This window comes from Alexandromys fortis, unplaced genomic scaffold (genome assembly GCF_014885135.2).
Source record: "Alexandromys fortis isolate MF-2015 unplaced genomic scaffold, M_Fortis_MF-2015_v1.1 scaffold_122, whole genome shotgun sequence".
In the NCBI taxonomy this organism is placed as follows: Eukaryota; Metazoa; Chordata; class Mammalia; order Rodentia; family Cricetidae; genus Alexandromys; species Alexandromys fortis.
In genome coordinates, this window is record NW_026068004.1 from 1,305,486 (window position 1) to 1,330,728 (window position 25,243).

A 25,243-nucleotide genomic window follows, 5' to 3' on the forward strand; every position below is an offset into this window, starting at 1 on the left:
TAGTTTTGCATTTGCCTCGAAAACTCCAAACTAGATGATGTTAAAAATACCACTTTACATTTCTCTAACACTTTTTCAAAACACTTTTCTTGATATGGTCCCATTTTTATTTTTATCATGTGCTTGTTAAACAGATAATGAAGATTTTATTTTAAGCATGTTTTAAGTTTACTCTTCTTATCCAGGGTCATGCGTCTGCAGGACGAGCTGGTCACCCTGCGCTTAGAGTGTACAAATCTATACCGGAAAGGCCATTTTACTTCACTTGAATTGGTCCCACCCTCTACCTTAACCACTACACATCTGAAAGCAGAACCCCTGAACAAGACAACTCATTCTTCTACCTCTTGGTTTCGAAAACCTATGACCCGGGCTGAACTTGTATCTATTTCCTCCTCTGAAGATGAAGGCAGTCTTCGATTTGTATATGAACTACTTTCTTGGGTAGAAGAGATGCAGGTGAGTGTATGTCCAGAAAACTGTCTTAAGAGGACCAGGTTGCTTTGTGTTTCTGGTAGAGAAAGCCTTAATAATTGATCCTGTCTGCACCTGAGACCCCTTCTCCTTAAATGTCCCCTTGCCTCTCCACTGTTTAACTCATGCTGACGTGGGAGTCAGTATAGTCTCATTGTCCTTGAACACATGATCTTCCGACCCCAGCCTCCTGAGTGCTGGGATTACAGGCATATGCCACCATGCCTAATTCCTTTCTCCTTATATTCTAAATGGACAGGATTTATATAGATTGTCACAGGCTTTTCTGACTTGAAGCTCTTGTTGAGTCCATTACCTTCTGTTAATCATGCCCTAAGTGGTAACTTGTGGGAAACTTGTAGTAGCTATATATCTCGGTTGTCTTCTGATGGTTCCTTGTTGATAGGAAAGTGCATTCTTCGGTTTTTGTTGTTTTGGTCGTACATACATTTTAAATCTAAGCAATTTTAGGTCAGTAATAACTCAAATTTGACATTGTTCTGTGCCAGGCTATCCCTGTAAACCCAGGACCCAGGAGGCTAAAGCAGGACGTGATGAATTCCAGGCCAGCCTGGGCTATTTTATAGGATTTCCATCTCAAGGAAGAAAAAAAGGAAGGGAGGACAGAAAAAGGGAGAAGGGATCTATTGGCTAGTAGCTGATGCTGTGAATCAAAATATTTTTTAGATCTTTCTCTTTTCTTTTCCTATTTTTTGTGGGGGTCTACTCTATTAAATTAAGAGACTCATAATGATTTATTGTTGTTTTGTTTAAGACAGGGTCTCATTACATAGCCCAGGCTGGCCTGAAACTCAGAGATCTGCCTGTCTCTCTGCCTACTGAGTGCTGGTATTAAAGGCATGCACCACCATGTCTTGTAACCCTATAAAGGGGAATGTTTGTAACCCTATAAAGGGGAATGTTGAGCCCCACTTTTGACAAACTCAGGGTTGTTTTCTCATAGGCCACCATTGCTGTAGTTAATGGGGCTGCTTCTGTAGGCTCTTGGGGGTTGATTGTAGTGTATTTTCCTGTACAAAAGCATAGAACGATAGAGACAGTTTAGATGTCCTTACACCTTGCCATTTTGTTTATTTAAGTCATGGTCTTATGTAGTCCAGGCTGACCTGGAAATTCTGAGCCTTCTGTTCTAAGTGCTGAGATCACAGACATGTACTCTTACCCCTGGTCTTCTCATCCAGATATTGACTGACCACTCTCCTGTCCTTTGCAAGTTATAACACATATGTGCTTTCTTTCTCAGATGAAGCTGGAACGAGCAGAGTGGGGTAATGATCTGCCTAGTGTGGAGTTGCAGCTGGAAACGCAGCAACATATCCACACCAGCGTGGAAGAGCTGGGCTCGAGTGTCAAAGAGGCTAGGTTGTACGAGGTAAAGAGCTTTCAGAATCGGTATTATGAGAGTTTTGGGGAGGAGCAGGTAGTGGGAGTTTATTCCACACTGCTGTTTCTGAAAAGGAGGAGGCTCTGAAAAGTAAAGTATATAAATGAATAACACTTTACAACTAATTCTGGCTTTATTCAGTGTGTCTCTATTAACCTTTGAAATGACATTGTGAGAAAAGTAGGGTTTTTTTTGGTTTGGTTTGGTTTGGTTTGGTTTTTTTGAGACAGGGTTTCTCTGTAGCTTTGGATTGGAGCCTGTCCTGGAACTCACTCAGTAGACCAGGCTGGCCTCGAAATCACAGAGATTTGCCTGCGTCTGCCTCCTGAGTGCTGGGATTAAAGATGTGCGCCACCACTGCCCAGCAAAAAACTGAAAAACTTTTAAAAGTGATGCTAACAGCTGAAGTCAGAATTAATAAATAACAGAATCTAAACTCAGGAGTTCTGTCTCCAAAATTCATTTTCTTCTCATTTTGCTGTGAGCCTGCAGTATAGAGCTGGTGTGAAGAAACTGCTCACTTGGTCAGTCCTGCATCAGTCACGGTTCTGTCTTATTTTTTGAGTGCCTTGGTTGTTTTCTGGTGGTAATGGACCACACTTAGGGACTCTGCCTGCTAGGCAAGTGCTCTACTACTGTGCTCCTATCTTCCTGTTTTTTATTTTGTCGCCCCCCCCCCCCCTTCAAAGGAGCAGATGAGGAGCTGGGTAGTCACCAGGCGCAGGATTTGCTGAAAGTACGTGCAAGGAGGGTACTGGCTAGGTTACCCTGCTGAATTGTCCACTCAGTGCTGCCTCTAGCTGTGAAGTCTGGTCTCGCCTAGAAAATTGGTGCCCAGGCCTGTGTTTCCCAGAGCAGTGAGCCCTCACCCCCACACCTGCATCTTGTTTACATTGTTGAAGCAATACCACATAGTTTCCCCACTGTTTCTCTAATGTCTTTTCATTTCATTCCTTTTGTGTCAGGGAAAGATGTCCCAGAATTTTCATACCAGCTATGTTGAAACTCTTGGAAAGTTGGAGACACAGTACTGTAAACTGAAGGTGAGTCTTTCTCCAAGACCTTGACTAGTCAACTTCTTCTGTGCTCATGGAGACTTGGGCTCCCTCCAAATAAGACTCCTTCCTAATTCAGAAAGCACATGGTTTGGCTCTGTCTTTGTTTGTTTGTTTTAGATTATATTTACTGTGTGTAATTATTTATATGGGTTATAATATTCTTTTTGAGTTATTTTCTCTACATAGCCCATGCTGGCCTTTTTAAACTACTCTTGCCTCAGTACCCAAAATCCCAGTATTACAGTTTTATTCTGCTACAATGAACTTCCAAATTCTTTTTTTTTTCTTTTGTTTTGTTTTGGTTTTGGTTTTGTTTTGGTTTTGTTTTCAAGACAAGGTTTCTCTGTAACTTTGGTGCCTGTCCTGGAACTAGCTCTTGTAGACCAGGCTGGCCTCGAACTCACAGAGATCCGCCTGCCTCTGCCTCCCAAGTGCTGGTATTAAAGGCGTCCCCACCACCGCCCTGCCACTTCCAGATTCTTAAAGGTCAGAAACCACTGCTCTGGGAAACTGTAAGCAAGTAAAGCCCATCTTAGCTATGTTCCTCACCAAGACGGTGGTCATCTGTATTTTGAGATACTATAACTAAAAAATTTAGATGATTGAGAGGGAATTCTCTATTTATTGTTTTTTACTCCCATCTATTGTCCATGGTGGAATAAGCCAAGATCACTCTTTATACAACAACACTTACAAAAGTCTTTCTTCAGTGTAAGATTGACAAGGACCCTGGAAGTTTTGTATCAAACTATGTAAAATAAGTCCATCAAAAAGAATCCAGATTTTTTTTTTTTAAAAGGCTAAGGGTGTGTGTGTATGACTTAATGGTAGAGTGTTTCCTTACAGGCCAATGGCCTTAGGTTTAAATACAAGCACTTTAAAACAAAACTAAACAAACTAGACCTAATGCATTTCCTGGGTTATTCTTTCCTGACGTCATTGTGCTATCTTCTCCAGATGCAAAGGCTGTCACTTTAATCTCTTAATTCTTGCTTTTTCCAGGAGACTTCTAGCTTCCGAATGAGGCACCTTCAGAGCTTGCACAAGTTTGTCTCCAGAGCTACAGCTGAGCTGATCTGGTTGAATGGGAAGGAGGAAGAAGAGCTAGCCTGTGACTGGAGTGACAGCAACCCTAATATCTCAGCCAAGAAAACCTACTTCTCTGTGAGTGTCACACAGCAGGACCGTCATGCTGAATAGCAGTAGTTGAGAGGTAGAGAGCCAGTCTGCAAAGACTGCTGCTCGAGCAGTGGCTCTCAACCTGTGGGGCGTGACCCTTGCAACAACTCTCTCTAAGAATTTTTTATGTTACAATTCATAAGAGCAGCAAAATTACAGCTATAGGAAGATTGAGAACCACTGGGCTGGGGCTATGTGCTGATAGATAGAAACGGGACTCTGCTCCTTGCATCTGTTTTGTGAGAAGGATGTGTGGAGGACAGAGAGCCCTTGAGTGGATTTAGTTAGAAGAGTGTATTTTGAGTTAGATAGAGCAGCAGTCTGTATGGTGAGTCATTTAGAAATTAATACAGCTTTATGATTAAGATTATAGGGTTTGTAGTGTGTGACGAACCCAAATTCAAGTCCTTATTTGCCCACTAATTGGCTCTGTGACCTTGGGCAACACATTAATCTCTCTGGGCCTACACAAAAATGAGATAATAACTACTTGAAGGGGTTGTATAAAAGGTTGAGTAAGACTTAATAAGATAATCTAAGCAAAGCGTTTTATAATGCAGGAGTTAATATTATTTAACTGAGTTGTACTTTTAGATTTCTATAATAATTTGAATTCTTATGGACATTTTAGTCTTACTCTCTTAAAATGTAAAATGGTCAGGAAATCTATAGTTAACGGAGCAATGCCTTATATTCTCTCTTCCTCCCCTCCCCTTTTCTCTCTGTCTCTCCCCTCCTCTCTAATCTTTAAAAAAAAAATCATTCATTTTATGTGTATGGGTATTTTGCTTGTATATATGTCTGTGTACCACATGTGTGAGTTACAGACGGTTGTGAGCCACCATGTGGGTGCTGGAAATTGAACCTGGGTCCTCTGGAAGAATAGTCAGTGCTCTTAACTGCCAAGCCATCTCTCCAGCTCTGTTTTCTAGTTTTTATAATGAAGAAGTAGACAAGTAAGTAGGAGCATCTTTTGCTACTTTTAGTATTTCCATACTCAGGATATTAAAACATTTTATAATCCTCTATGCAAACAGACAGCTGTTCTACTAGAACCCACGTTGGTTAGTTTGGTTCCATTACAGCTACAGTTATATTAAAAATGTGGTCAAGCACTGGTGGCGCGCGCCTTTAATCCCAGCACTCAGGAGGCAGAGACAGGGGGATCTCTGTGAGTTTGAGGCCATCCTGGTCTGCAGAGTGAGTTCCAGGACAGGCTCCAAAGCTACACAGAGAAACCTCGAACCCCCACCCCTGCACTCCTCCCAAAAGTAAGGATCAGAGAAGGACACAGGAATCTTCTGAAGCAGCATGTGTGGAAACTGCTAGACATAGACAGTGCTCTGGAGCTTAAAGGAGAAGAAGTTGAATCTGATAGTAAGGGTTCACTGAAAAGCCAGTATTTAATTTGGGTCTTGTATTAACAGAATTTTGTTTCAGAGGAGGACATTTTAGCTGAGAGAATGTTTAGCAAAGCTTCCTAGTCAATGGTCTTTCCACTAGTGTGTCTGCTTGTATGATACTGGTTAACTAGTGTGTCTGCTTGTGTGGTGCTGGCTAACTAGCATGCCCCATTGTTAGTTTTTGGCTAACTAACCACTCTAGCCATGTTTGCTCTTCCGTCTACCTCCTGAGTTCTCATAATCTACTCAGGGCTAGCTCGGGTCTTGTGCTTTCCGAATTCCTTCCCTTTAACTCTCTCATTTTTGCCTTTTTTTCTGAGATTCCCCCAAGCGTTTCTGGTTTATACATCATATTTTGGCACCAATCCTGTTATAGGGCTCTTAAAGTCAGGAGGGAACATTGTGTTTTCTTTATTGCCTCTTCTTCTTTAATAGCATTTATTCTATAAAATTAAATTCAATTTGCAGGAGTTGACAATGGAACTGGAAGGGAAACAAGATGTATTTCGTTCTCTACAAGATACAGCAGAACGCTTGTCACTTGAGAACCATCCAGCTAAACAAACAGTGGAGGTTTGTGGTCTTAGTGTGTGTTAAGGTCAATGTGTTGTGAAGCTGTTGAAATCAGAAGCTTTGTCCTCCAAGGCCGGAGGAGATGTCACATCCCTTGTTTTAGATCATCTCCCTTCCTATCCCAGACTGTTCAGTAGCCCCCAAAAACCTGCACAGTTTCAGTAGTTTGAGGAGACTATTATTAAGAAGAAGAAGTTAGGAGACTGTGACTCTAGAGATACACACACACACAGACACACACACACACACACCTTACTTCTCTCTTAAAAAAGATTTTTATGTCACATTATGAGAGTGTTTGTATGTCTGTGTACCACATGCATGCCTGGTACCTATAGAGGCCTGAAGATGGCATTGAATGCCCTGATTACTGGGAGCTACCATGTGGGTGCTGGAAACCAAACCTCTATAGGACCTCTAGAAGAGCCCCAGTGCTCTTAACCACTGAGCTGCCTCTAGCCCCGCATCATGCTTCTTGTTGGTGTAGTGCTGTTGCCCAGAGAGCGAAACAGTAGAAGAACCAGGAGAGATTTATTTATTTATGCTATATATTTTTCTGAATTAGTTATAACTGAGTATAGAAGAAGCTTTTTCTGGGTAACCCATTTTTAACCAAGGCAAGCTTCTTTCTCCCAAGAAGCATTTTACTGGTGTCAGTTAATGTCTCTTTGTTGTATTTGGAAAGAGACTCACACATATCATTTGAACCTCTTAAACTCAGTGCCCTCTGCACATGTGCTTGGCTGTTTACAGGCATATAGTGCTGCTGTCCAGTCACAGCTGCAGTGGATGAAGCAGCTGTGCTTATGTGTGGAACAACACGTGAAAGAGAATGCAGCTTACTTCCAGGTATGGTGGTGGTGGTGCTGTACTTCTGTACTTACTTACACTAAAGGTTAGATTTAAAATACACCAATATAGTAAAACCGGGTGTGGTGCTACTCACCTGTGAGTCTAGCATTCAGGAGGTAGAGTTAGGAGATTCAGAAATTCAGGACTAGTCTTGGGCTACATGAGATCCTGCCTCAAAAAAATGGGGAGAGGTGGCTAACAAACATTCATTCATATCAGTTATCTTTTACTGTATAAGACAACTCTAAAAACTTAGTTGTTTCTACTATTAATCATGAGTGATTTCAGTTTGGTCTTTGCTCAGCTAAGTGGGTTTTTTCCTCTGCAGCTTGTCTCATCTTGCCTGTCATGTGCACGGCTGCAGGTAGCTATGGCTAGTGGGCAGGGACTGTTTGATCCCAAATGGCATTATTCATGTATCTGAAAGTTGGCTAGGGGACAGTGTGTATAGAAAACCCTGGTGTCCAGTAGTCTTCTTTACAAAGTGACTTTACTACAAGAGAGAAGAGCCCACATGCACAGGCACTCTCTTCTGTTTCTGACATTTGTGTTGCATTGGTGAAAGCAATGCAGCTTCAAGAGCGGGAGACAAATTACCCCTTGAGGAGAAGATCGTAAAATATTAAGACTCTCCTTACCTCCACCTATCACAACAGCAAAAAATACACATTTTTCTTCATGTGAGGGTGGAGGAGGAAAGAAGCTATTTTCTCTCTTACATTTATCTCTTTAGTTATATAATTACATCAGTGAAGTAAGCATTGTTTCACCTAGCTTCTAGGTTGTTTCATGAACTAGGCCTCATACCAAGTGCTGCCACCAAACAAGTCAAAAAGGGTGAAGCAGGCTAGCTTCATATCAGATCTAGTGAGTGTTACTGGAAATCATCACTAATACTTTACACTGTGGTTTTTTAAGCCCTCTGGTTTGTACTCTGGGGTCTTTTGTAATGGGCGGTCACAGGTCCAAGAGAGTGTAATCAGCTTGGTTCAGCTTGGCACAGAAAGTTCCTTCTTTGTGAACCTTTCACTGTGCTGAGGCATTGAGCACAATCCAGACTTTCCCTGTGTTTCCACAGTTCTTCAGTGATGCCCGAGACCTGGAGTCATTCCTGAGAAACCTCCAAGACTCCATCAAACGAAAATATACCTGCGACCACAGCACCAGTCTGTCCCGCCTCGAGGACCTGCTCCAGGACTCCATGGTGGGTGTTGCCTTGGTGGGAATTTTTGCTTCTGAGAAACAGAGTAAACGGTGTCAGCTGCTGCCACATCTATATCCTTGGAAGCTGCGGGGCAATAAGTACAGCTCACCTCCCAGTCGTCCAGTCTGCTGTCATCTCTTCTGTTTTCCTCCTAACTGTTCCCTGAGCCACCTGGTGCCCATGTTTTCTCTGCTTCACCCTTGTTTTATTGTAGTCATTGGAGCCGAGACTGATGCTAAGAGATTAAGTGGCATAGATGTGTCTTTACTCTTTTGAAACATACAGAGATCTGAACCAGTTTTTTTTTTTCCTTGACTGTTTTCTTTTGGTAATGATGAGATATTAGGAAGTTGATTTTAGTTACTAAGGGCAGCATTAATATCTTAAGTAGAGATAATACAATATTTGTCCAATTTTTTAAATGTAATATTAACTTTTAAAGATAGTTCTTTATACAGTTTTTATTCAAAATCAATTTTAGATTTATTTGCTCCAGTAAGTTATTCCTTTAGGAGTTGCAGTTGTAAACTCAGCATCAGAACCTGTGTTTATTGAATGCAGTATACAGAATTGTCAAGACAGGGCTCAGCAGCCTCGCAGGAGATATGCTGCAGGGGAGGAGCTAAAAGATTGCACATCTCAGGAGATGAGTCCAACTAAGAGAGACACATTTTTGTCTCTCTTGTAACTCAAAAGCATTTTTGTTTTGCTTCACTTTAGCTTTATTTATTTGACTTACTTTTTTCGAGACAGGGTTTCTCTGTAGCTTTGGAGCCCGTCCTGGAACTAGCTCTTCTAGACCAGGCTGGCCTCTGACTCACAGAGATCCACCTGCCTCTGCCTCCCGAGTGCTGGGATTAAAGGCGTGCGCTACCACCGCCCTAACTTCCTTGTTTTGTGGGTGAAAGTAGGACGTTTTTGGTGTTTCTGAAAGTTGACGTTTCTGGTCAAACCTCCAGTCTTGTTTACAACATGCAAGCTCTGTACCACTGTTATCACTGTCCTAATTTTCTTTTCATTTTTTCTCTCTTTTCCCTTTTTTCTTTTTTTATAACGGCTTCAGACACAAGTAGGCTTACATTCGGTGCTTCACTTGGGCAAATGGAATGTTAACTTGAAATGAAGGCTACAAACTTGACTTTACAGTTACTGTCTTTAAAATGTCTTTCTCAGAGGTACTACAAGTGTGAAGGAGGACTGTCATCCTTGGCTCTGCTCTCCTCCCTCCCACAGAGTACCTTCCTGTCTAGGGTAACCTCTCTGCAGTTGTCGCATCTTCTCTTCTCAAGGAGGGTGGTTGCTGCTCTGTTCCCTCTTCTCCAGGTCAGGGGCATCGGGTTGGTGGCATCATCGGGGCATGGAGTCACGGCTGGGTCTGCTCCTCAGCTTCTTCACCAGGTTCCAGAGCACCTGTCCTGGCCTCTGGTTCTTTTCAGAGCTTTTCCCATGATGAACACTTGGTCTTTGGACCTAGAGATGTTTGGCTTGTGGGTTAGACATCTTTATTGCAAGGAAACTGGAATGGGAAGACCAGCTCTCAAGTGTGGACATGTGGCTGTCTCCCCTGTATCTTCCATTCCTCTTTCTTAACTAATAAGTTAAAGTTGTATTTCTTCCAATCATGCTCCCGGGGACAGGCACAGGTAGTTTTTTAAAGAATTTCTTTTTCTTTATCTGCATATTCTTAATTCTTTAATAATATATTTCTTAACATTATTAACTCTTTACTCTTACTGCATCCCTGTCCATCCTTAGAAAGCCCTTTTTCTGGGGACTTTCATGTCTCACCATGGGTTGGACCATTCAGGACAGTAGATAAAGGTTATCACTTTCTCTCCAATGGAATTGGTAGCATTCTGCTACCAATTTTGTTGACAAGTTTATTAGCTTTTAAGTTTTGCAGAGATTTTAGAATTTTGACTTTTTGCATGATACTACATTCAAGCCAATCAAATTTATGCGAATACAGCACGGCAAGATAAATCCAAAATCATTTGTCATGATGCTCTCACCAACAACATTTGTTCTGAGCTGTATTTGAGAAAATCCTTCATTAGTTCCATTGCTGTGCTCGGCAACTAGGCATTTGTTTTATTTATTTCTTGCATGTGGCTTCATTGGTCATTGTTTAGAGTACAAGGAGAAAGCTGCAAATTTAGAGTACAAAAGCATCTGAAAGAAGACAGACATTCTCTCCTTTTCCCCTTTATCCTTGTCTATACCATTATCTAAGATAGCTCCACTAAGGATCCCTACTTAACTGAGAAATGACATTCTCTTAGGGAGTGGAGCATTGCATTTTCATTATCGACTTAGTGACTCAGAATACCAACATTAATGTCTTTTTGTTTTTCTTGTTTTATAGGATGAAAAGGAGCAGCTTATACAGTCCAAGAGTTCCGTTGCCAGTCTTGTTGGGAGATCAAAAACCATCGTCCAGCTAAAACCACGCAGTCCAGACCATCTGCTAAAGAGCACTATATCTGTGAAGGCCATTTGTGACTACAGGCAGATTGAGGTGAGAGAGCAGCAGGCACCTGGCCTCCAAAGAGAAGGGGGTGAGAAGGGAAGCCTTCAATTAGTGTTATATTAGCAGAAAAAAGGAAAAAACTAAGTCTATAAACCGGGTACTTATGGAGGCCAGAGGATATAGAGTTTAAGACCAGTTGGGTCTGTTTGAGACCCTGTCTTTATAAAAAAGAGAGACCAAAAAGATTTAAAAGCAAGAGAAGAGGATTTTAAAATGGAAATTTAAGTGTAATTTTTTATCAACATAAACAACAAACCCTCCAGTCTATAATCCTGACGTGCTCCTTTCCTTAGTGATTGGCGTCATCATCCATTCACTGTGTAAGTGTTGATGGAGAAGGACTTTGTTACACTATGGGGATACATTTAGCTCCCTTGTCCTGGTTGTTCCTACAGCTCACAGGGTCACCAAGTCAATGCTAACTTGTAAATCATCTCTCGGGGCTGCTGTTACTATGCCTAAATCAGATTGTTTGTTTCTTGTATTTGGATCGTTACACTAGCCTTCTCATTTAGTTCATTCTTTATCCAGCACATTCTTCTTAAGGAAGCTACACTCCTGTGTTGGTCCTACAGCATGTCATTGTTGTTCTCAGGGAGAGAGGCCTTAACTCCTTAATGTGGCTTTGAGGTTCTAAATAATATGTCTTTAGCTCTAGCCAAGACTGGGTCATCCTTTGTACCACTTCCTGGTACTGTATTTGTCACAGAAAACTGTGGTACTAAAGTTTTGAATGTAGACCATGTTTGTTTGCTGACCACTCGTGTATATGTTTGTGTAAATGGCAGAGAACACAGGAGTTCCATGGTGCACATGTGTTCCAGTGTGAGTGTGTAAGCCAGACAGCAACCTTTGGGAGCTGGTTTTTACCATGTGGATTCTAGGAATTGAACTCAGGTCATCAGGCCTGGCAGCAAGAACCTTTACTGACTAAGTGATGCTATGGCCCTGCAGATGTTTTTCTTAAGGAGACTTTTTTCTTAGATATTTCATAGCCTTGAGATCAGGCCTGTTGTTAGATTTTCTATTAGCAATAATTTGACTTCATCTTTTCAGATCACTATTTGCAAAAATGATGAATGTGTGTTGGAAGATAATTCTCAGAGGACCAAATGGAAAGTGATCAGCCCTACGGGGAATGAGGCAATGGTGCCATCAGTCTGCTTCATCATTCCCCCACCCAATAAGGATGCCATTGAGATGGCCAGCAGGTAACTATGGCAGTGTGCTACTCAGTACAGACCTCCCATTAGAGGTTTCAAGTGCCCCACTACCAGCCAGGTGTTTTTCATGATGGATGGTTGTGAGCCACCATGTGGGTGCTGGGAACTGAACTCAGGACCTCCGGAGGAGCAGCCAGTGCTCTTAGCCTCTGAGTCATCCTTCCAGCCCCCTTTATTTTTATTTTTTATGTAACTAAGATCCTGATGCCTAGTTTTCCTTTCTAATTTTTGTTTTTCAAGATAGGACTTCTTTGCCTAGCTCTCCAGACCAGGCTGGCCTCGAACTCACAGAAATCTACCTTTCTCTGCCACTGGAAAATTTTAATCTGTAGTTTCCTTGTTTCCCAAGTGAACTTCAGTAGCTTTTGTAATTATTTCAGCATGTTTTGACTGCGTGGAGAACAGTAAAGTACTTGTAAGAAGTGATGGTGCGGTTTTCCAACAGCTCCAAAGGGGATATTTTATCTATACTCTTTTATTCATGCTTTCCCTGTTATTTCTTCTCTCTGGCTTCTGGCAATCTTTTTACATGCTGGTAACATTTATGCTACTGAAGGTATGTTCTGACAGAACACCATAGACAGTCCAAATGAATGTCTCACTGAATTCCAAAGTTGCCTATATTGTCAGAACTTGCTACCTTTTCCTCTTAGCAACCAAGCTCTACCTTGCAGTCAGACCTCTAACATGCAGCCCTGTTATTTCTAGGGTAGAGCAATCTTACCAGAAGGTGATGGCCCTTTGGCACCAGCTGCATGTTAACACCAAAAGCCTTATCTCCTGGAACTATCTGCGGAAGGACCTTGACCTCGTACAGACCTGGGACACAGAAAAGGTAATTGTGAAGCTGTTATCTCTGACTGATACCTGCAGAGTAAGCTTTATCAGAAGGACTTCTTCCATTACTGACACTTGTCCCCAGATTAATGAAGGAAAGTGGAGTCCAGGGTATATTTCAGTATTAAGGACCTGAGAGCCTTATTAGCAACTAAAAGTGTCAATTAGAATGGTTCAAGAAATGGCGAAAATAAGAGAGAGTGCAGTCTTCTTACTATGTAGAACAAGCACCATCTCTGTGTGAGCAGGTAGAGTGTGTGGAGTGTGTGCACACTAGTGTACTGTGTGAGCAGGTGGAGTGTGTGCATACTAGTGTACTGTGTGAGCAGGTGGAGTGTGGAGTGTGCACACTAGTGTGTTGTGCGAGAGGTGGAGTGTGCACACTAGTGTGTTGTGCAAGCAGGTAGAGTATGGAGTGTGTGCACACTAGTGTGCTTTTATTGACTCATATCCAGGGTGGAACTAATGGCATAACTTGTGAGTCCAGCCCCTGGAGCTGAGACGTGATTATGAGTTCAAGGCCAACATACATTGCATAGTAAGACTGTGAATGTGGGTAGAACTATGGACATTGTCCAGTGGCGCACAAGGGTATCTGGTGGGGGAGTGCTACTGTGCTACTGTTTACTCTGAATATCGATTATATCGATGGGTTTGGTTAGTGAAAATCAACATGTTCGGGCTGAAGAGATGGCTCAGAGGTTAAGAGCACTGTCTGCTCTTCTAAAGGTCCTGAGTTCAATTCCCAGCAACCACATGGTGGCTCACAACCATCTGTAATGGGGTCTGGTGCCCTCTTCTAGCCTGCAGGCAGACACACAGACAGAATATTGTTTGTATACATTATAAATAAATAAATAGACAAACAAATAAATAAATAAATATTAAAAAGAATTTTCTTAAAAAAGAAAATCAACATGTTCACAACAATTACACGTATTTATTTATTTGTTTGTTTGTTTGTTTGTTTGTTTGTTTGTTTTGGAGGCAGGGTCTCACTCTGTACCCTGGCTGGCCTGGAACTATGTAGACCAGGCTGACCTTGAAATCACACAGATTTTCCTGCCTTTGTCTTCTCAGTACTTGGAATTAAAAAAAAAAAATTTGCCATTGTGCCCATCCGTTTTGTACACTTTTGTATATATGACAGAATCAACACAAAAGGAAGGAGAGGGGCTGGAGATTTGACTCAGTGGTTAAGAGCACTGACTTTTGCCAGGCAGTGGTGGCGCACGCCTTTAATCCCAGCACTTGGGAGGCAGAGGCAGGTGGATCTCTGTGCATTTGAGGCCGTCCTGGTCTACAAGAGCTAGCTCCAGGACAGGCTCCAAAGCTACAGAGAAACCCTGTCTTGAAAAACTGAAGGAAAAAAAAAAAAAAAAGAACACCGACCTTTTCCCCAGAGGACCCAGGGTCAACTCCCAGCATCCACATGGCAGTTCACTACTATCTGTAATTTGAGTTCTAGGGGATCTGACACCCTCACACAGACATATGTGCAGGCAAAACACTAGTGCAAATAAAAAATAAAAATATATTTCTAAAAAAGGAAGGGGAGTAAAAATAGTATTTTTCTATTCTTTTGAAATTTATTTATTTTAGTTTAATTTTTTTTTTAAAGCTTCGTTCCTTAGCCCCAGGAGAGTGCCACCAGGTTATGAAGAACCTCCAAGCCCACTATGAAGACTTTCTACAGGACAGTCATGACTCTTCTGTCTTCTCAGTAGCTGATCGCTTGCGAATGGAAGAGGAAGTGGAAGTTTGTAAAGCCCACTTCCAGCACCTGATGAAATCAATGGAGAATGGTGTGTGCAAGAGGCAGAGGGAGGGAGAGCAATGGGAGGAGCGCCCTGAAGGGTGCTGACGACCCTTCTCATACAGAAAACCTTAGAGATGAGTTCTCGCAGTCCTGCTGTGGAAGTTGATAGTCTTTGGTTGTTAATGATAACCAGCCTGTCACATTTCCTGGTGTATGTAAAATGTTCAGGCTCCTAATGTCAGTGTGTAATGCAGGGACTTGGATCAGGCAGGTCTCCAGAATAAGACCTTGCTTTCATCAATGGGACTTCTGATCTGCTGGAGCCAGTGGTGCTCTGTTGTCCTCAGGTGGAGCTAAGTGATCTGTGCTTGTGTGTTCACAGAGGACAAAGAAGAGTCTGTAGCCAAAGTGTACATCTCAGAGCTGAAGAATATCCGGCTACGCCTGGAGGAGTGTGAACAGAGACTCCTCAAACAAATTCAGTCTCCGGCCAGCTCTAAGACTGACAGAGATGCCAGGCAGGACATTGCATTAAGGATTGCAGAGCAGGAGGTAAGATGCAGGAAGAAGAGAAATCCTTTTAGAATGAATTAGGAAGCAATCATGTAAGGATTCTAAGAAATGAGGCAATAGGCTTAATACAGTCCTACTCAGGAATTCAACCTACAATGGTGTCATTTACTGTGGAAAATGAGGATTTAAGCTACAAATATATTATTGAACTGATTCGTTTCCAGTATTTTTCCACTGAAAATAAGGACTACTTTCTAACATTGTTATTCATATCTGTCTCCATTGTTGTCATGCATTTTGTTCCCGATAGCACACTCAAGAGGATTTGCAGCGTCTGAGATCTGACTTGGATGCTATTTCCATGAAATGCAACATCTTTCTTCAGCAGTCTCCATCAGGCTCAAGTGCCACCACTCTGCGCTCAGAGCTGAACCTAATGGTAGAAAAGATGGACCACATCTATGGTCTGTCTACTGTCTATCTGAATAAGTGAGTACCATATCTATGGTCTCTGTCTGTCTGTGCTGTCTACTGTCAGTCTGAGTAAGCTGAAGTCTTGGATTCAAAGGGCAGGTATTTTTTTATTGAGCTCATTCCGTGAATCATCCAAAAAGACTACAGATCTTGAAGAGTAGGTATCTATGCTGAGAAACTTTGGCTTCAGTTCCTAAGTGACATGGAGTGGGTTTATTCGACTGTAATAACAAATGTCACTGTTATGGGTGATGAATAAATTTGCATTGTTAGGTCATTTCTTACCTCATTTTTATTCTATTAGATACCTTTGAAAATAACAGTTAAGGGGCTGGAGAGATGGCTCAGTGGTTAAGAGCACTGACTGCTCTTCCAGAGGACCCGGGTTCAATTCCCAGCACCCACATGGCCGCTCACAACTATCTGAAGATCCAGTTGCAGGGGATCTGACACCTTCACACCAATGCACATAAAATAAAGTTAAATAAACCATAAGAAATATTTAAAAAAAAGAAAATAACAGTTAAATATAGTAAGAAAAATGGAAAGAGACAAAGAATTATTAAAACTAAACCACACATTAGTGTTTGAAGTTCTTTTGCTATTCATCCGTCTCTACCTGTCACTTTGAGGAATGACAGATCTTAGGTCCATTAGCCTCATTCCTTCTTGCCACCAAAGGTGGCATGTCCCAGTACCACTTAGAATTTTACTCTGAGCTAGCTTAAGCTAACAATATTTATGTATCAGACTTCCTCATTTTTACAAAAGTCTGTTATCATTTAATGTGATAAAATTGGTTTGGGCAATTGTATTTTGTGATCCTAGGTAATACACATTTTAAAACTCGAGTGCTGAGCTGGGCATGGTGGTACATGCTGTGGCCCAGCCCTTTGTAGACAGAGGCAGGTGGATCTCTGAGTTCAAGACCAGCCTGGTCTACTGTGTAAGCCCCAGTACAGCCAGGGCTACACAGAAAAACCCTGTCTCAGAGGGGAAAAAATTAAATTAAAGAATTGATTTTATCCCCACAGATTAAAGACTATTGATGTGATAGTACGTAGCATACAAGATGCTGAGCTGTTGGTCAAAGGTTATGAGATCAAGCTGAGTCAAGAAGAAGCCGTGCCAGCAGACCTCTCAGCTCTGGAGTCCCATCGGGCCACACTGCAGGTTGGCTGCTCTAGTTTCCTAATAGGTTGATTTACCACTGCTCTGGGGTTACAGAGGATTCCGGGGGATGACTTGACACTGATCCGTCTGGGGTTACAGAGGATTCAGGGGGATGACTTGACACTGATCCGTGTTTGCACTTGAATTAGGCCAAGAATTGTTTTAATATATTTTAATAATATGTAGCCAAAGGGAAAGAGAAAAAGCTAGAAGGGATAAGACAAAAACCCTTTTCTCCTGTAAAATTATGGTTTATTAAATATAACCAATAATTTTATCAAAATAGCTTTGTAGGCATTTTGCTGTGGCTTCATTGCAACTCTCACAAGTTGCTGTAAGAAGCGAATAGGAGAGGGATGTTTGTCTCTTGATGGCTGAAAACACCAAGATCTAAGCCAGCCACAAACCTTTGCTTAGTTTCATAGCTTATATGTACTAAGGTCAGATTTCATACATGAAGAACTATCTGCACATTTTCCCATGTGGTGTTCTGGGCCTGGTTTCTGGGTCATTGATAACACTGTAGACTCCGCTGCAGACATTGTCCTTTTGCTTGTCTTAGCCTGAGTCTTTTTTAGGAAGAAAAATATTTGACCTGTTTCTTATGTTTCTGTAGCATTGGCTTAATGACGTGAAGGACAAGACTTCAGTGTTCTCAGTCCTGGATGGGGAAATCACTAAGGCAAAGGAAGTGGCAGAACAGCTTCGTCACCTAACGCCAGAGCAAAACTTGGATTTGGAGCGTTTTCAGGAGAAGGGTTCTCAGCTTCAGGAGCGCTGGCACCGAGTCCTTGCCCAGCTGGAAACCCGGTGAGGGGTGCCTACCTTTCCTCCTCTTAGGGTTCAGGGAGTTTGGCTTAAACAGAAACAGTTACCAACTATTTTAGCATTCATGTCTAGAAGTAGGAATTGATACGGGGTGCAGAATTTTAAAACAGCATGAATTCTGAACAAGATAAGCCCCAGAAAATTGGAATCCTCTATTGTAAGGCAGACTAAGGCCCTAACACATGTACTCCACCACTAGACTACTTCCCAGCCTACTGCTTGTTTTTGAGAGCTTTTTTCTTGGAGGGAAGCAAAGCTTTGGGAGAGATTATCCACCTAGCCAGTCAGATCAGTTCAGTCAACTCTGACATCAGAGGCCCCAATCGCCCTCACATCCCCAAGTTTGTGGCAGCTGTGGTTCTTCTGTCTGGTGCCTGGGAGTAAACCACGTGCTAGGCAAGCCTTGTACCACTTAGTTACGTCTATAATGCCGTGTGTTTTTATAATACAGATTTGAATAGTGTTATGGTGACCATTCCTTGAGGAGAGAACCAAGGTTTTGGTGCTTGTTTCAATTAAGTGTGAATTTTAATTTGATCCATTTTCAGAGCGAGGCTTTATAGAATTCAGTGCTTCTATCATCCTGTTGATTTAGTGGGTCTGCTTTACTTCTGTCATCTGAGGTCTTGTTTCTGATGTAAGGTATGACTGGTAAAGACAGAAAATTGGCTTTCCTGAGTCTAAGAGTAGGAACATGTGCAGGGACTCAGACAAGTCTGCTGTTGTCTCTGCTGAAATTCTGCCTTAATGATACTAAAGGATATCTAAAGATTCTAATTCCTGTCTTTCCTCACTTTCTGCTACAAGAAGTTACAGTGATTTAGCCGGGTGTGGTGGTACACACCTTTAATTCCAGCACTTGGAAGGCAGAGGCAGGCAGATTTCTGTGAGTTCCAGGACAACCAGGGCTATTACACAGAGAAACCCTATCACAAAAACAAAACAAAAAAAAGAACTGTTACTCAGAGAAACCCTATTAAGGGGAAAAAGAAAGAAATTACAGTGATTTACAAATCGTGGTTCATTTAATATGTAAAATGAAAAAAAAATTGATAGGAATTATCATGAGATGCTTGGGCTCTGTAGGATTTTTGTAAAGATTGTATGAAAACAACCCATTTCTATTCATTTTAGGGCCCTGGCTACACACATAGGCATCACTCAGCCTTGCAGCACTATTCCCATGAGTAAACTGCATCCTCCAAAAAGGAAACTGGCTCACTCAGTGTGCTCTATTTATATCAACATTAGGGTGTCTAACAGTGTTCCCCTTTGTCCCTCTAGGCAATCTGAGGTGGAAAGTATCCAGGAAATTCTGAGAGATTACCGAGCCTGCCACGGAACTCTTATCAAGTGGATTGAGGAAACCACCGCCCAGCAGGAGCTGATGAAGCCAGGCCAGGCAGAAGATAGCCGAGTGCTGTCAGAGCAGCTCAGTCAGCAGACGGTGAGTGTGGAGTCAGCTCATCCTAAAAATGATAATACAGCAGCAATCAAACCTTCCTCTAGCAAGACATCTAAGCCTGCTCTTAGAGTTCAAAGGATAGTCTTTTTTTATTTTTTATTTTTTTGGATTTTCAAGACAGGGTTTCTCTGTAGCTTTTTGGTTCCTGTCTTGGAACTAGCTCTTGTAGACCAGGCTGGCCTCGAACTCACAGAGATCCGCCTGCCTCAAAGGATAGTCTTTTTTTTTTTTTTTTTAAGATTTATTTATTTATTATGTATACAACATTCTGCCTCCATGTATGTCTGCACACCAGAGGAGGGCGCCAGATCTCATTATAGATGGTTGTGAGCCACCATGTGGTTGCTGGGAATTGAACTCAGGACCTCTGGAAGAGCAGCCAGTGCTTTTAACCACTGAGCCATCTCTCCAGTCCTCAAAGGATAGTCTTAAGGTACTGTTTGTTTGTTTGTTTTTGTTTTTTGAGACTGGGTTTCCCTGTAGATTTGGAGACTGGCCTAGAAGTTGCTCTGTAGACCAGAGCTCACAGAGATCCGCCTGCTGCCTCTCTGCTTATTTTTATAAGATAACTCTTGCCAGGTGGTGGTGGCACACACCTATAATCCCAGTTCTCAGGAGGCAGAGGTAGGCGGATCTCTGAGTTCAAGGCCAGCCTGATCTACCAGACTGAGGACAGTCAGAGCTGCTACACACAGAAACCCTGTCTCTAAAAAAAAAAAAAAAACAAAACAAAAAAAAAAAAACAAAACAAAACAAAACAAAAAAAAAAAAAAAAATCAAGGTTCCTGGGCCCAACTCAGGATCTCGGCCTAGCCCTTCAATCTGATTGTGATGCTTCTAAGGCTTGAGAGTCACCGCCATAGAATATAGTAAGTGTTCACTGCTTAGTGATGATATCTCAATGGTAATGTGATGTTTTGGTTCTAGGAACTGTTTGCAGAAATTGAGAGAAATCAGACAAAACTGGACCAATGTCAAAAATTTTCCCAGCAGTACTCCACTATTGTGAAGGTAACTGTACCACATCCCAGAAGGAATAAGTGATCTCCATCTTGGGAAGATTGTGCAGAGCTCTTCTAGAGAGGTGTCTCCCCACCAGCAGTGTCAGCATCACTGAGAGACTGCTTGAAGTGCCCTCCCGTCTATTGGATCTGATCCCATAGTTTCTACACATGTTGATGTTTGACAAAGTAGGGTCTACATCCTTGAAAGATTTTAGTCAGAGGAACAAGTGATCATATTTGTTTTCTGGAAAAGATAGCAGTAGCAGATGAGAGTAGAAGTAGGGAAGATAAGTGAGAGACTGCTTAAATGAAGAAAGTTTGGAAGGGGGTAGAAAAATGCTGCAGGTTGCAGAGGAAGCACAGTATATGTAGTAAAGTCAGAAAAGCATTTTTAAAGGCTTTGGAAACAGTTTCTAATCTGTGCTGGATTAATTAAGGAAATCCACTTCCCGTGTTTGAACTTCAGTTCCCTTAAGAGTAAGTTCAAAGAATTGGGTATCAGATCACACGTTGGAAATTCAGGATTCAGCAAGGTATATATGACCCACAGGCTGAATCTATGCCATACACTCTTGGAGTATTAGAAGTTCAAGGTCCAATATTTTTGCTTCACAGATGGTTTGAGACCACCCTAGGCTACATGAGACCCTGGACAATAAATAAAGTGATAAGAACTTGAACTTTGAGTGCACATAAATTATATTGCAACAGTGATTTTCTTTCATTTCCATACTATAAATAGCTACATTCATTTATAGAGACAGAATTAGTATTTCTGACAGGCAGAGTGACCCAATATTTGCCAAACTATAGTCTGAACAAATACTAAACGTAGTCTAGCAACAAAGTACTGTGGTTTTGTTGTGTAATGTGTCAGCTGTGAAGATCTGTGCAAAGGTAGTCAAGTTTCTCCTTCTCCTAGGACTATGAGTTGCAGCTGATGACATACAAGGCCTTTGTGGAATCGCAGCAGAAATCCCCTGGCAAGCGCCGCCGCATGATCTCCTCTTCAGATGCCATCACACAGGAGGTGAGCAGGAAGGGAGGGATGCCACCATCTTCCCTTAGCAAAGGTCTCATTTGTGTCACCTTTCTGTTGCCCTCCTCATTTCCAGCTATTGAATTTTACTTTTCTGGCAGATAACTTACCTAAATTGTTCTTTATATAGTTCATGGACTTGAGGACCCGATACACAGCTTTGGTGACATTAACAACTCAGCATGTGAAATACATCAGCGATGCTCTCCGGCGGCTAGAGGAGGAGGAGGTGAGGATAGTTGGGTCCTAATTCTTCTTGAAATCATGATAAAAAATGCTATGTCTCACCAGACATGCTGGCTCATGCCTTTAATCCCAGCAGAGGCCTCAGAGGCAGATGGATCTCAGAGTTTGAGGCCTGCCTGGTCTATTGAGTGAGTTTCAGAACAGCTAGGGCTGTACACAGAAACCCTGTCTTGATAAACCAACAACAACAACAAAAAAAAAAACTGAGCCTCAGGCAGAGAGTGTGGCTCATTAATAGAGCTTATAGCTACCATGTGCCAAGTCTTAAAGCTGATCCTCACACTACATACTAGAATTCCTGTCTCATCTTTTAAAAGGTAAAGTTCATGCAGTTGTTGTCCTTATTTCCAGTGATCATGTTCTAGAAAGTTTGGTTGTTGGTTAATACTAAACCAGTGCTCTTATGGGAAACAGTTGCTTTCTATAACCTTGGATTACATATACAGCCTTGTTTTGTGTGCATTTTTGTTTAAAGATACTTTATTTAATGTGTATTATTGGCTCATTGAAACACTATCACTTTTTTCTGCAAAATGTTTATCAAAGATAGATTTACCTCTAAGACATGTCATCGCCCTCCTAGGCTTAGGAATATTAAACACTTCAATATTAGCCTAGACATAAATTAGGAAAGTTAGCAAGATTCTGTATGCAAAGAACAATGTCTTTCCTGTCTGGCTTTGGAAACATGAAGTCATGCAGCACGACGAGACTGACAACAGTGCCAACTTTCTATTTCCGCTGTAGAAAGTGGTGGAAGAGGAAAAACAGGAACATGTGGAGAAGGTTAAAGAACTCTTGGGTTGGGTATCTACCCTGGCAAGAAATACACAAGGAACGGCTACCTCATCCCACACCAGTGCGTCCACAGACATCGAAAAGGCCATTTTGGAGCAGCAGGTTAGTGGACTCATTCGTTGGAACATTTCTCATAGCTGTTTTATTCTAAAGTATTACTTTAGAAAAGGCTAACTTCCAAGACTTACAGCAACTTCAGCTGTCTTGTTTGTTTACTTGACAGTTTAAAACATCTGTAGCTCATTTGTAATGTTTGACCTAGGTTGTATTTTCTCCTTTGGTTTTAAAATTTTATTTGAAATCATGTTTAACTTGTTTAAATCTTGTTTGAAAAGTTTCTTTTTATTTCCTACTACTAGGTTCTGAAAGAAGAACTGACAACCAAGAAAGAACAAGTTTCTGAAGCCATTAAAACATCACAGATCTTCTTGGCTAAGCATGGTCATAAGTGAGTGTAACCTTTTCACCTGGCTGAATCTTAGGTTTGGGATGAGAAGTTTGAATAGAGAATTCTTGACAACAAGAGCCAATTGTCGAGAGCCTTTTAGTTTGTACTGAGGAAATTTTTTTTTAAATATTTATTTATTATGTATACAATATTCTGTGTGTATGCCTGCAGGCCAGAAGAAGGCACCAGACCCCATTACAGATGGTTGTGAGCCACCATGTGGTTGCTGGGAATTGAACTAAGGACCTATGGAAGAGCAAGCAATGCTCTTAACCTCTGAGCCAACTCTCCAGCCCCATACTGAGGAATTTTTTGTTTTGGTTTTTAATTCTTGTCAGATATGGGGATTAATTTTAAGCATGATTGACATGGGGGTGCAGGATAGAAGACAAGAAGCAAATTAAGAGGCTGTCCTGATAATGAGTGCAAGAAATGTGGTAGGGGGGCTGGAGAGATGGCTCAGTGGTTAAGAGCATTGCCTACTCTTCCAAAGGTCCTGAGTTCAATTCCCAGCAACCACATGGTGGCTCACAACCATCTGTAATGAGGTCTGGTGCCATCTTCTGCCTGCAGGCACACACATAGACAGAATATTGTATACATAATAAATAAATATTTTTTAAAAAAAAAGAAAAGAAATGTGGTAGGTTACAGAGGTGACAAAGATTCAAGAGCTATTCAGGGGCCAGCAAGATGGGTCAGCACATAAAGTTGCTACCAAGCCTGACAACCTGAATGTAATACCCAGGACCCACAGGGCAGAAGTAGAAAACTGACTCCCCAGATTAACTGCTGACTTCCATATGTGTACACATGTGCTTGTGCACATACACATATGCTAAATAAATATATGAAATTTTAAAAATATTAAGAATGAGTCTTTGGGAAAATCATTAAATAAACTGCTAGACTTGCTGGGCATGATGGTACATGTCTTTAATCCCAGCATAGACAAATGGATCTCTGAATTCAAGGCCAGCTTGCTAGACCTTGCCAAGACTATATAGTGAGACCTTGTCTCAAAACAAAACAAACAAAAAACTTGGTAGGCTTCTTGCATAGCCTATTGATCATTTAATATCAGCCACAAAGATAAGAAACAGAAAAAGTCGTGAATTGCAGAATAATGCAGCTTCGACATTGTTGAACATGAGAGCCTCTAGGATGTCAGAGTAGAAACACCTAATATTTAGTAAGATTTGTGGACTACCTTGTGTAGACTCACTAAAAATTCCCTGTGGCCAGGAAATAGCAAATTTGGAATTAGTGACAGAAGTCTTAAAAAGACAAAGATTTTAAGTCATTAATATAGTAGAAATCATAAAGGTAAATTAACCTAAAAGACTTTCAGGTCTTCTCAGTTTGTAAAGGGAACTTCAGAGAAGGAATAGAAAAATATTGGTGAGTAATACCTCAGAACCCAAGAAGGTTCCAAAGAGGAGGGGGGTTGAAAAGTCAAGAAAGATTAGTGAATATCTAATACATTTGGCAGCTGGAACTTTTTGGTGACACCGATGAAAAGTTGATGAGTGAGTTCAGAATCAGCACGATGAGCAGTAAATAAATGAGAGATGAGGGGCTGTGATACTGAAACTCAACTCCTTTCCTAAGGCATGGTCACTGGAGACGAAAGCTCTAAACACAAGGAACAGGATATACCCTTACAAGCCTGTGACTTCTGTGTTTAGATGCCTTAAATCCAGCAGAGAAGAGCTAGTAGGAGGGAGGTGAGAGAGGCTGGAAAGTACAACCTTAGTCAGGAGATATAGGCTCAGGAAAGGTGTGCACAAAGGTGAACTTTGTCAAGAGGAGTCCAAAAGTAAGAGAAGTAATTTCTAGTGGTCCATATGTATTTTCTTTTTTCAATAGGCAAAGGGGTTTATTGAAGATTAGGGTGGTGCTCAGGCAGACCGACAAGGGATTAACTCTGGCCTCTCACCTGGATTTTCTGAGGGAAATACTCAGATCCAGTTAAAACTGCAAACCAGGAAGATGTCCACATGGCTGCGGGATCTCTTTCCTCACGAGATGTATTTGCAGCAGTGGATCTCAGAGATCCGGTTATGAATGAACAGGCAATACTAAGAAAATCCACTGTAGGGTTTGGATGCCAAAGATAAACTGAAGATAAATAGAGAAGATGATAGAGAAAGAATGATTGGAAGAGGCACAGAAGGCTTGTGGAATCTCATTGAGTCTGTAGGGAATTCTAACATAAATCGACATGGTTCATTCTTAGAATTAATATGGAGGGGGGACTTTTAGTATTCACCAGATTCAAGTTGTGAACCTCTAGGAAGACAGGAAAAGAATGGACTTGGTGACAAACACACGGTGGCTTTAGTTACATATGTAGTATCATGTTTCCTAGAAAATGTTCTAAAACAAATGCCGTTGAGTAGTAAAACTTTGAGTTAAGTGAGCTATTGAATGGTAGTAATCCCATCATGGGGAACTAAACCAGAAGGGTCACCAGCTCACCCCCACTTCTTGGGCTACATAGAGACCTTGTGTCTTAAAATCAAAACTCAAAGCAAACAAACAAAAATGACTAAGACTGGGGTGGGGAGACCAGGGAAAAGGAATGTTCTCAGAAGACACATCCATGTACTAGTGGGGACTGGAGAGATGGCTCAGAGGTTAAGAGCACTGGCTGTTATTCCAAAGGACCCCGGGTTCAACTCCCAGGACCCACATGGCAGCTCATAACTGTCTATGGCCCAGGTTCCAATGCACATTAAATAAATAAATAAATAAA

General features: G+C 41.6%; 1 protein-coding gene across 10 annotated transcripts in view; it reads left to right on the forward strand.

Annotated features, from left to right (window-relative positions):
- Macf1 (microtubule actin crosslinking factor 1) overlaps positions 1 to 25,243 on the forward strand; it is a 329,723-nt gene that overhangs the window by 175,130 nt on the left and 129,350 nt on the right. For all 10 annotated transcript variants that reach the window (XM_050161305.1, XM_050161307.1, XM_050161311.1 and 7 more), the window contains 21 exons: positions 186 to 459; positions 1,739 to 1,867; positions 2,845 to 2,922; positions 3,940 to 4,101; positions 5,988 to 6,092; positions 6,846 to 6,941; positions 8,023 to 8,148; positions 10,514 to 10,666; positions 11,735 to 11,889; positions 12,610 to 12,736; positions 14,360 to 14,543; positions 14,880 to 15,049; positions 15,321 to 15,499; positions 16,519 to 16,657; positions 17,274 to 17,467; positions 18,770 to 18,932; positions 19,878 to 19,961; positions 20,877 to 20,984; positions 21,124 to 21,222; positions 21,987 to 22,139; positions 22,397 to 22,485. In XM_050161305.1, the coding sequence (XP_050017262.1) occupies positions 186 to 459; positions 1,739 to 1,867; positions 2,845 to 2,922; positions 3,940 to 4,101; positions 5,988 to 6,092; positions 6,846 to 6,941; positions 8,023 to 8,148; positions 10,514 to 10,666; positions 11,735 to 11,889; positions 12,610 to 12,736; positions 14,360 to 14,543; positions 14,880 to 15,049; positions 15,321 to 15,499; positions 16,519 to 16,657; positions 17,274 to 17,467; positions 18,770 to 18,932; positions 19,878 to 19,961; positions 20,877 to 20,984; positions 21,124 to 21,222; positions 21,987 to 22,139; positions 22,397 to 22,485 (2,967 nt within the window). The remainder of the gene's footprint in view (positions 1 to 185; positions 460 to 1,738; positions 1,868 to 2,844; positions 2,923 to 3,939; positions 4,102 to 5,987; positions 6,093 to 6,845; positions 6,942 to 8,022; positions 8,149 to 10,513; positions 10,667 to 11,734; positions 11,890 to 12,609; positions 12,737 to 14,359; positions 14,544 to 14,879; positions 15,050 to 15,320; positions 15,500 to 16,518; positions 16,658 to 17,273; positions 17,468 to 18,769; positions 18,933 to 19,877; positions 19,962 to 20,876; positions 20,985 to 21,123; positions 21,223 to 21,986; positions 22,140 to 22,396; positions 22,486 to 25,243) is intronic.